This window comes from Rutidosis leptorrhynchoides, chromosome 9 (genome assembly GCF_046630445.1).
Source record: "Rutidosis leptorrhynchoides isolate AG116_Rl617_1_P2 chromosome 9, CSIRO_AGI_Rlap_v1, whole genome shotgun sequence".
Taxonomy (NCBI): domain Eukaryota; kingdom Viridiplantae; phylum Streptophyta; class Magnoliopsida; order Asterales; family Asteraceae; genus Rutidosis; species Rutidosis leptorrhynchoides.
In genome coordinates this window covers 369486742-369499191 of record NC_092341.1, presented here as the reverse complement: position 1 = coordinate 369499191, position 12450 = coordinate 369486742, and the positions used below count along the sequence as shown (strand labels likewise).

Sequence of the window (12450 nt, the reverse complement as noted above, 5' to 3'; positions counted from 1 at the left end):
AACATCAGAAGCCATCAGGATTATTAACTCAACCAGAAATTCCCCAGTGGAAGTGGGAAGGTATTTCCATGGACTTCATCACGAAACTGCCGAGAACGGCGGGAGGTCATGATACTATTTTGGTTATCGTTGATTGTCTCACTAAGTCCGCACACTTCTTACCGATAAGGGAAACTAATAAGATGGAGAAGTTGGCTCAAATCTACATTAAGGAAGTCGTCTCTAGGCATGGAGTGCATATATCTATTATATCCGACAGTGACAACAGATTTACTTCCAGGTTTTGGCAATCATTGCAGAAAGCAATGGGGACTCGTTTAGATATGAGTACAGCATATCACCCCCAGACGGATGGCCAGAGCGAACGAACTATTTAGACTTTTGAAGACATGTTGAGAGCGTGTGTCATTGATTTCGGAAACGGATGGGATAAGTATTTACCACTAGCTGAGTTCTCATACAATAACAGCTACCATGCGAGTATTAAAGCTGCACCTTTCGAGGCACTGTATGGAATGAAGTGTAGATCTCCCGTTTGTTGGAGCGAGTTGGGAGATAGTCAGTTGATGGGTCCTGAGATTATTCAGGAGACAACTGAGAAAGTTCTACAGATTTAGGAACGATTGAGAACGGCTCGAAGTCATCAAAAGAGTTACGTCAATGTTAGACAGAAGGACATAGAGTTCCAAGTTGGTGACAGAGTTATGCTTAAAGTATCACCTTGGAAGGGTGTCGTACGATTTGGGAAACGAGGTAAACTGAGTCCTAGATATGTTAGACCGTTTGAGATAACTGAAAGAGTTGGACCAATAGCTTACAGATTGGAACTGCCAAAAGCACTCAGCGGTATTCATAACGTTTTCCATGTATCTATTCTAAAGAAGTGCCTAGCCGATGATAATTTGATTATTCCTTTAGAGGAACTACGTATCGACGACAAACTTCATTTCATTGAGGAACCTGTTGAAATCTTGGGCCGTGAGGTCAAACAGTTGAAGCAAAGCAGAATTCCTATCGTTAAAGTTCGGTGGAACGCGAGAAGAGGACCAGAAGAGCTTGAAGATCAGATGAGACTAAAGTATCCACAACTGTTTTCTGAGGAAACTACTTCAGCAGACGTTCACTAAAATTTCGGGATGAAATTTTCAATAACAGGTGGGTAATGTAACAACCCTGATTTTTCCGTTACTTTCGTTAACCTTCCGTTAGTTTATTTAACGGCGATTATTTAACTTTTATGTGTTTACGTGTATTAAATGCGTACTTGATCTTTGGATGGTTTTAATAATTAATATGGGTTGATATTAATTCAAATAAATATTTCGGATAATGAAATACGATAAAAACGATACGATTTTGATAATAGTTTTTTGAGCAACGAAACGCTCGGGTTTATTTTAATAATTAATTTAATTAATTATTAACTTTTTAAAATATTTAATTTATTGGGTTTTTAATAAATTAAGCGATTGGTTGCGTTTAACGATCGGATTAGCGTTCCGGACCTTCGGTACGACTAAACGACACTTAAAACGGACCACGAATACACGAGATTACAAAACGAGAGCCCGGGAACCCCATGAGGGCCCCATTCGGCCGACCCCTCCCCATACCCCCCCTTATGTTTTAATTTTTGCTTACTTGAGGGACTTAAGTGCTAATTATCAAATTTAGGGTTTAATATAAATGTCAAGTGTTAACCTAATTTAGTCATAATCCCCTAAACCAAAAATTGAGCAGTCGATCTCTCTCTCCCTCATCTTGACCGTTGCCCAACATCACCATCACCATCACCTTCAAGTTTTCAATTTTTGATAAAACCTTGAACACGAAAGTTGTAATTCCCGATCTCCTCTACGCGTTGGTGTATTTAATTTAGCGATCAAAGGTATAATTGCATGAACCCTAAATCTTAAAAATCTGATTTTCATGTGAGTTTCATAGTTATGTTGTCAATTGCTCAAGTCTATACGCGTACGTATTAATTGTAATCGTTATTTTGATTGTTTGATGCGTTAGGGTTTAAAAACGAATTTGTATTTGTTTGATCAGAAAAATTAAGTTTTTCAAATGTTAATTATGATGTTATAATCAGATTCCTTGTGAAACTATTGAGTTTAGACTATGGATTCGCTTGATTTCGTTTCCGTATGATTAAGTTATGCCAATTTGAATTATCGTTGTGTTTTTGTTGCTTGATCAGAAATCTGGTATTGATATACAATGAATTGGCATGTGAGACTTATACCATTGGAAATATAATTTAAAAACACTCAAGTTAGACTAGGATATCATGTCATTTGCTTATGTATAGCCCGAGATATGATAGAATTAGTGTAAATGTTGTTTTATACAGCACTTGCATGAAAATAACCTTGTACTGTGATTAAAACTTTTCATATTTGAAAATTAGACAAAAAAGTACTTCATCTTTCATGTAGATATCATAGGTTAATTGTATCTAGATCTTCGGATAATCGTATGCGAATGTGACTAACGAAATGGGAATCAAATCTGTAAATTGACCACGGTTTTGTACTTTGTGAATTTTGTATATTGATTGAGCATGTATGCTTTTGGAAAATGAAATTTAACATGATATGTGACTTATTGTTAGTTTATGTCAATCTCTGAAACCTTATGCATTGGGCACAATAGAGCCATACTTTATGTGAATTCTGATTTGAGCTGAAAACTGAATGTTCAACTTGCACAAATAAACTGTACCAATTGGCTAAACAAAAGTTGCTAGATTTTTGATATGTGTTACTTTGATTTGTCCTTGAACTATGGCCACTGTTCTTGTATCATTTTCATGTTCCTAACTCCGGTTATAGCCGAAATGAAATCAGTGCGCGGTCAGAAACTGACTTGGCAAACCCCAAATGTATCCCTTCTGATTCCTGACTTTTAATTGCCGTATGCATCCCTAGCCAGACTTTTTGGAATCGATTTTAAGTCTATTTATGATCTGGAGTTTTTCATATTTACTTGAATTTTGTACTATGAGATAATGTATTAAGTATGCTACGTGTTCATAAATTTTGTGCATGACGATAAACTGAAATTGTGAAAATGATCATTCATGACCTAATACGTATTGTTTGACTTAGGTTTGACTTATTGACCAATATTTGACATGAACCTACTGATGTTGACTTTAGTTAACTACTTTGACCAACTTTGACTTTTGGTTTGACTTCGGTTGACTTTGTTTGACTTGCATGATATAGTTGACTTTTACTTTGAAACGCGTCGAGTCGAGCAATAAGACAACGTACACTATGAAACCACACTTATATAAGTTACATATATTGACCAACCTACATACGTGTACTTAGGTTACATTACCCGGGTCTAAACCGTACAAGTCATTTGTCTTTCATTCAAAGCTTATTCAAAGGTGAGTCTACAGTCCCGCTTTTTACATGTTTTCAGGGATGAGAATACACGCTGTTATATTTACATTTTCAATTACTTTTATATTGACATGAGTACTACACATATGCATAATGAGTTTGAACAAGTGTATAACATTTTACGAGGTAAGGTCGGGTGTAGTGGTTTCTATACTCGGGTTAATGCTAGTATTCAGGTGCTCGGTTTATGCAGACGATAGAATCTCGTGGTCAATGAAACTAAACTATTTTTTTCTGATAACTGTTTTTCAGATACTGTTACATCATTTTAAACCTGTAGATTCACCAACATTATTTGTTGACCTGTTTTTGCGTGTTGTTATTCTCAGGTCCTTAAGAGGTATGCTTCCGCTGTGTTTGCTGCATGACTGGCCGTGGAGTCAGCATTTGATTTTAAAGAACATTATTTATTTTCGCATTTAAAACTTTTATACTGTTTAAATACTGTTGGCTTGTGGTTACGATCACAACAGTGTTTCTATTTTGGGATTTATTGACTTGTGTTTTTGAAAGTTAATTTTTGAATAAAATTAAATGCGATTGCTTTAAACGTCTCATATAGAGGGCGTAACTGTTAACTGTGGGACCAGAATTAACACGCCGTCAGATGGTAATTTGGCGGGGTGTTATACAAATCTTGTGGATCTAATTATAATATGGAGAAAAATGAGGAAGCCCAATCTCCCTCAAAACTTAATGAGAAGAGCCCAATTAAATACAATAAGGAGTCTGATGTGCAAAATAAAAATAAGGGTGGAAATACTAGGGTATCGAACAAACCGAAACTGAACAGAGGGTCAGATGTGTCGATTTACAATGAGTGTTACTGGAGTTCGATGGGCAACTGGAAGGCATCATCACGTATAATGAAGGTAAAACGAATGGTGCGTAATGGCAACAGTTGTGGTGACAAATCCAAATGTAAAAACTGTTGAAAGAGGGATGTTTAAAGAAGAAGTTGATCGAAGAAATCGGATTTGTCCCAAAGTACCAGAGTTTCATTGGGTAGGTCCTTTAACAATGTTGAATTGGGGGAATATGGGGAGCAGATTGGGTTGAATTGGCCCAATCAACAGTAAGTGTTCCTTCTTCATCTCGTCTTTATTATTTTTCTTATGAAGATACTCTCATTAAATATACGTGGGTTTGGTGGGGACAAATTTAGTTGGGTAAAGGGTTTATGTTGTTGTGAAAGACCCTACATTGCGATTTTTCAAGAGACTAAATGTAGAAACTTGGACGATTGGTGGGTTCAACAACTATTGGGTCAATCCGATTTTGGTTTCATTCAAAAGAGGTTGTTGGTAATTCGGGGGGTATGTTGATGATTTGGGACAACTCTAGCTTTAGGGTTAATTGTGCGGGTGGTGGAGATTTCTATCTAGCTATTAGAGGGAATTGGGTTGGGACAAGGCATGAATCGACTATTGTAAACACTTATGGCCCACATAATGATGCGGACAAAAGGAAAATGTGGGATTCACTTGATAATCTTTTGATTGGTAGTGATTCGGGGTGGTGTGATGAACCGGAAATTTCTGACCAAATTTAAACTTAATCTTTAACGTTTTCGACACGATAAGCAAAGTCTAAGAAGTTGAATCTCAAAATTTTAAACTATTCAATTACCCTTCGACTGTTCTCGACGATTCACGAACTATTATGTGTAAATAGATATGTGTACTATAACTTGAAAGCGTAATAAAGTTTTAATTATATGATACCGTACATTAAACTTATTGGTTTAAATATCTATATGAATATATATGATAAGTTGGAATATTAATTGTATGAATGACTTGCGACGTGTATTTAAAACGTGTTTAAGAATATGGAATATATATATATATATATATATATATATATATATATATATATATATATATATATATATATATATATATATATATATATATATATATATATATATATATATATATATATATATATATATATATGATTTCAATTATTTAAGAAAACGATAGCAACACTTGTTTAATAATTCGATTGATATTTAGATAAATTAACTAAAACGTTTAAGATGAACAAGTAAAACACTAATTTACTACAATATTTTTGAATTGCTACAGTACCCGAAAAGCTACATTGTTTTCTAAAATCACTATTTACTACAGTAAAAATAATTTTGCTACAGTAAAACACTATTTGCTATAGTGAAAATTACTTTGCTACAGTGAACACTATTTGCTACAGTGAAAACGACTTTGCTATAGTAACACTATTTGTATAGTAAACACTATTTGTACAGTAAACACTATTTGTACAGTAAATTTTATGTCGACAAACAAGAAAACAAAACGAAGTGGGTGCGTACCAGCTGGCCATGCGATCGCATGACATATGGGCATGGAACCCATGCGATCGCATGGGGATCAGTTCCAGGCCACATCTATAAAGCTCGCAGTTTTTGCTCCGAATTGTTTCACTTCTCTTCTCATTTCTTCTTCTGCTCTATAATATATATATATATATATATATATATATATATATATATATATATATATATATATATATATATATATATATATATATAATTATTATTATTATTATTATTATTAAGATTAATAATATTATTAATCTTATTATTATTATCAGTAGTATTAATATTATTTTTATTAGTATTATACATAAAATACTACGACGAGGTCATGTTCAAATGATTTCAAAAATGGTTTTCGAGCGGGATAGAGCTAAGGAAACTATGGGTTATAGCTATGGAGGTTATGGGTAACGTTCATGGGTATTGTTCGTAAGTCAGACCTAGTGTTTATCATCTCTGTTGCGTCTACGTACTTTCCTACAATATTGAATCACAATATTGATACGTGAGCATTCATATCTTATCTTTTGTATATTAATTGTGTATCCATGTCTAGTGCTCGAGTATATATATTTATGCATGCTTGTATGCTAAATTTCGTCATTAAACAGTTTATGATGAATCACGAATTAAAGACATATATTACTGATAAAAGGTATATGATATGCATGTTTTTGGAAAGCTGGCGAAAAGTCAATAACTTTTCATTTAGAAATCGCGTAATTTCGATGAACGAATTAAAAGATATGGACAACTGAATTATGATTAATATTAATTGAAATTGCTTTTGAATCTGCAATTGATATTTAAACAACTTGTTAATAAGATTGATAAATTGAATTTTCAAATATTACTAATCGAGTAAATGAATTCTTATATAAGGCACGTCTCGTTTTGTTGAACAATTGTAAAAATTGACTCTTTTATCATATTTTAAAACCTTATAAAAATTATAGTTTAATTTTACAAGAATTGGGAAACTATGTGAAATGTTAAAATGTTTCGATTGCCATGATCATTCAACTATAGTATTGATTCAGATTGACTTTTTGAAACGACTTTTGATAACTTTTGTATGTCGATCTCGAGCATTAGGATTGTGATACACTATGACCTGACCTAGCTTGATAGACATTTATTGACCAACATATGTTCTCTAGGTTGAGATCTACGGTTATTTGGTATTCCGAGTTTCGGTCACGTTTTGGTGAACAACTTTATGTGCTACTAAGGTGAGTTATAGATCTCTTTTTAAATACTTTAAATATATTTGGGTTGAGAATACATGCAATATATTTAAACGCAATGGACACAAGTACATATTAAATTCTACACTGAGTTTAACCGAAAATCCCTTAGATTTGGTAACTAGTAGCTGCCAGTACATAGGGTATGGACTAGTGGGCGCGAATAATTGTATATGGATCCATCGGGTTTGACATCCCCGTCTGTTCCAGGTATAGAAACCCTAGCCTGAACTATAAAACTGACGTATGCTATTTGAGTTTAGTACACGTTGGTTTGCGTGTATTGTACATGTTGGTTGCATGTATGTTAAAACAGGGGTACTTATTATATATACGTTAAGTTTAGTTACCAGGGTGCTCAATCTTATAGAATATTTTGATAAACGTTTTTGGATGAAACAACTGAAATCTTGTGGTCCACCTTTATATACAGATTATGTGCAACACTAAAACTATGAACTCACCAACCTTTGTGTTGACACTTTTAAGCATGTTTATTCTCAGGTTCCCTAGAAGTCTTCCGCTATTTGCTTATATGTTAGACAAGATTTGTGCATGGAGTCATACATACTTTATTCAAGAAAACGTTGCATTCACAAAACCATCATCATGTATCTATTTTGACTGCATTGTCAACGGAAGTATTATTGTAAACTATTATTTACGGTGATTGTCTATATGTAAAAATCATCAGATGTTGAAAAACCTTAGATTTAAATATTCATTTATGGTATACCTTTTCAAAAGAATGCAATGTTTATAAAACGTATCATATATAGGTCAAATACCTCGCAATGAAATTGATGAATGATGTGTTCGTCCATATGAATTTGGAGCGATCGTCACAGGTGGGTACTATGTAGGGATTTCAACGAGGTTCGTGAACGCTTAGATAGACTTAATTGTGTCTTCCACGATGCAAGAGCAAGAAGGTTCAATGAGTTTATAGTTCGGAATAATTTAATTGAGATACCAATTAAAGGACGGAAGTTCACACGAATTAGCGATGATGGGACAAAGTTGAGTAAGTTGGATCGTTTCCTTGTTTCGGATAACTTCATTAAATTGTGGAAGGATTTATCTATAAGTGTTCTAGATAGAAGAGATTCGGATCATTGCCCGTTAATGCTTAATGATGGAGTTATTGACTTCGCACCTAAGCCGTTCAAAGTCTTTAACGAGTGGTTCAACAAGGAAGGTGTCGACAAAGTGATACAAAAAGGATGGAATAAAGAGGTACGGGGCTACAAAAGAGATGGTATCTTTCGGGATAAACTTAAAAATGTAAAGGTTGAGTTAAAAGGTTGGAGTAAAAAACAATTTGGTGATATTGATGAGGAGATAAGAGTGCTTAAGGATAATGCTTCAAATTGGGAGTCTAAAGCAGAAAATGGTTTGTTGACCGAAAATGATAGATTGTGTTGGCTTGAGACTAGGAGAAAATGGATTGAAAAAGAGCGAGCTAAGTCGGGTATGTTAAAGCAAAAGGCTAGAATTCGTTGGGTCCTAGAAGGAGATGAAAACTCCAAGTTCATTCACGCTTCCATTCGAAGAAAGTATAGTAGGAACAATTTTAGGGGTTTGAATTTTAACGGCAGCTGGTGCGAAGACCCGAAGCTGATAAAGACTGTAGTGTACGAGCACTTCAAAAATAGATTTAGCTCCTGTAACAGTAGGCGTCCATTCCTAAGATTTCATAACAGGGCTGAGGTGGGGACTGTGATTAATATGGGGGATGGTGGGCCGGTTGTAAAAGATCCATTTCAGCAAAGTGAGCAGGCCTCTACTGTTGGGCCCAACTCTTCTCCAATGGGGCCTGTCCCAAGTCAGCAAGATATGCAGGCTGCTGTTGTTGGGCCTACTTCCACTTCCAGTGGGCCTGAGATGGGCAGTTTTCCTCCTGAGTGTGCCAAACTACTTGAACATAAATTTAGTGAGAGTGAGGTGTGGAACGCAATTAAAGATTGTGGGAGTTCAAAGGCCCTGAGCCCAGACGGATTTAACATGCATTTTTATAAGAAATTTTGGAACATATATAAAGATGATCTTATGGCTGCAATTGGGTATCGGGTAAAATAAGCAGCGGATGTAATGCCTCCTTTATCACCCTTGTCCCAAAAAAATCGGATCCCTTGACCTTAAATGATTATCGCCCTATTAGCCTTATTGGAAGCTACTACAAAGTTAACGCAAAGTTACTTTCTAATAGGTTGGGGGGGGGGGGGGAATACCAAACCTTGTCGGATTCGAACAAAGCGCATTCATAAGAGGGAGGAATATACTTGATGGGGCCTTAATTGCGAATGAAAGTCTTGATTTTTTAAAGCACAAGCGTACAAAAAGTCTTATTTTTAAAGTAGACTTCGAGAAAGCCTTCGATTGCTTAAGTTGGGAGTTTTTGTTGGAAGTAATGGAAATAATGGGGTTTGGTGCCAAATGGAGGGGGGTGGATTTTATCATGTCTTAAATCGGCATCAATTTTGGTCCTCGTCAACGGGTCCCCAACTAACGAATTCAAACTAGAGCTGGGTGTTAGGCAAGGTGATCCCCTATCACCTTTTCTATTCATCATTGCGGTGGAGGGTCTTAATGTGATTGCAAAAATGGCGGTGAAAAACAAAAAAATCAGTGGTGTTGAAATAGGAAATGACAAAATTCCAATATCGCACCTTCAATATGCGGATGATACCACCTTCTTTGGTGAGTGGAGTGAAAAAAATATTCGTGACCTTCTTAAACTTCTTAAATGCTTTGAAATCACATCGGGATTGAAGGTGAACTATCTAAAAAGTAATTTATTTTGTGTCGGTGTTGATGCAATAGAAGTTGAACGTATGGCAAATTTGTTTAGATGCAATGTTGGTACTTTTCCTTTTACATATCTTGGGCTTCCGGTGGGTGGTAAGATGAGTAAGATTGATAGTTGGTATCCGGTTATTGAAAAATTCTTGAAAAGACTTTCGGATTGGAGGGCACGTTCGATGTCTTTTGGTGGACGCTTGACCCTTGTGAAATCGGTGTTGAATAGTCTCCCGTTATACTACTTCTCGCTCTTCCGTGCTCCGCCATGTGTGATAAAAAAAGCTCGAGAGTGTAAGACATTTTTTCTTTTGGGTACTAAAAACAAAATTTCTTGGGTTAAATGGGAGGAAACCCTCCTTCCTTTGGAAAATGAGGGGTTAAATTTGGGGTCTTTAAAGAGCAAAAACTTAGCCTTGATCGGCAAGTGGTGGTGGAGGTTTAAAACCGAAGCCACCTCCTTGTGGGTCAAGGTTATTTTGAGCATTTATGGGTCTTCGGGGGGGGGGGGGGGGGCTTTTAGCTACTAATAATTTTCATTATCATATCTCTTATAAGTCGGTTTGTAGCAACATTATTAAAGCTGGGAAAGACATTGATGATCTCGGGATTCCTTTTCGGAATTCTTTTGTGCGGAAGATTGGTGATGGAGCTTTGACGTCATTTTGGAATGACATTTGGCTAGGGGACGACACACTCAAAAACAGGTTTAATAGACTCGCACACCTTGAGTCTAATCTTGATGCAACAGTTGGCTCGCGGTTTGTACTTAACGGGTCTGTATGGGTAGTAAATTGGGTTTGGGCACGTATTCCCTCGGGTCGGGCTGTTGGGGAGCTACAGGATATTAGTGAGATGCTGATGAGATACAACTTGACTCTTGATCCTCAAAAACGTGATTCGTGGGGTTGGATTTCGAACAACAGTGGCGAATTCAAAACTAAGATTCTTGCAGCTTCAATTGATTCTAAGGTTCTTCACTCAAACCCATCTACTTTATGTACTTCGCGTAATAACTTAGTACCTAAAAAAGTGGAGGTGTTTGTTTGGAGAGCTAAAAAAGGTAGATTACCGACCTTATTGGAATTGGATAAACGTGGTGTTGACTTGCATTCGGTTCGTTGCCCAAGTTGTGACAATGATCTCAAAATTTTTGGTCATGCCCTTTTTTCGTGTGGTAAGGTATGGGATGTTTGGAAAAGAATTTTTGATTGGTGGGGGTAACTCTTCCTTCGAATTTGAGTGTCATCGAGATTCTTGAGGGAAAGATGGGTCAATTTGGGTCGGACTTGGCGAAAAAATTGTGGCAAGGGACGTTATGGGTAAGTGTGTACTACATTTGGAAACTTCGTAATGAGAAAGTATTCAAGAACAAAAGTTGGAATGTCCCGGTTGCGGTAAATGAAATACAAAGTAAAAGCTTCGAGTGGATTTCAAAATGATGCAAGACAAAGTCGATTGAATGGCATAGTTGGATCCATAACCCGCTTTCTATCTCGTGAGATGCTTGGAAACTGTCGAGTAGTATAGTTTGAGTTGTTAGTCTTTGAGATTTTCTAGTTGTGTTTTCATGTACTGTAACATCCCATTTTCCTCGAATATGACTTAAGGTGCTCATCTAACTCCGTGTACGTTTAATATTGTAGCTATGTTTGAGTTTGTATAGTTTAAATATTGAAAATATTAGAAAATGGTTTGATCAGGCCTTCTGTCGCGTCTGAAGGTGTCCCATCGCGTCCTGGTGTGTCGCGATACGCGACAAAGTGGGCTGGGACGCGACAGCTCTAGAACCCCAGTTCTGTCAAGGTTATAGCGTTTGAATTATGTTTATCGCGTTTGGTTGTTGCGAAACGCGACACTGTGTCGCGAAACGCGACAAATGTCGCTGTTTGACAATTTTAGCCATTTTAATTGGAATCTTTTATGGGTGTTTAGGTCTTTTCACCTATGGCCAGTTTTTGAGACTTTAAGGCTGGTTCAACCTTATCCCCTCTCCATTTATGACTTTTCCATTTAATTAAATTAAAGTTTAGAGAGAGAGTGAGGTGTTAAGAGTGAGAAAGCTCATTTTGGTGAAGAAGAAGACCGAATCTTGCCTGAACCCAAGTTTTAAAGTTGTTCCTGGTGTCTCTAGCTACGCTTTGATAGTCTTGGTAAGTTCTAACTCTAGGTTTTGAGTTTTAATTAGTTAATGGCTAGGGTTTTGGTTACTAGAGACTTGTATGACCCATTTGAAGGTAAAATGGGTGAATTTGGGTTATGTTGTTGTAATGAAGCCCTAATAGCTACAATCTAGGGTTTTGGTCAAATGAAATGAGATTTGTAAGTGTTAATTGTGTTGTTAAGCACTAAAACACTTGTTAAATGTTGGAAGAATTGTAAATGGGTCATGTTTGACCAAGTTTGTAAGTTTAAGTGTTGAAATGGGTCAAAGTAGTAATGTTGACCTAGTTTGGGTGAAATGGGTATGAATTACCCTAAGTTTGTGTTGGTTTAAGTTAGTAGACTTTAAATCACTAGCTTTAGTGATTTAATGTGTCTTGGCCAATTAAGGGCGGTTTTGGTGTAGTTGAGTTATTTAATGCAAATTGGGTCATTAAATGCTCAAGTGTAAGTAATGTGGCTAGTTCCACTAGTTGTGTAT

General features: G+C 36.1%; 1 protein-coding gene across 1 annotated transcript; it reads left to right on the top strand.

The window, feature by feature from the left end:
- Positions 1 to 4075: 4075 nt before the first annotated feature.
- On the top strand, positions 4076 to 9086 carry LOC139869316 (uncharacterized). The gene is made up of 3 exons (XM_071857628.1): positions 4076 to 4291; positions 4651 to 4937; positions 7856 to 9086. The coding sequence occupies exons 1-3, from the start codon at positions 4076 to 4078 to the stop codon at positions 9084 to 9086; spliced, it is 1734 nt and encodes a 577-aa protein (XP_071713729.1).
- Positions 9087 to 12450: the final 3364 nt, after the last annotated feature.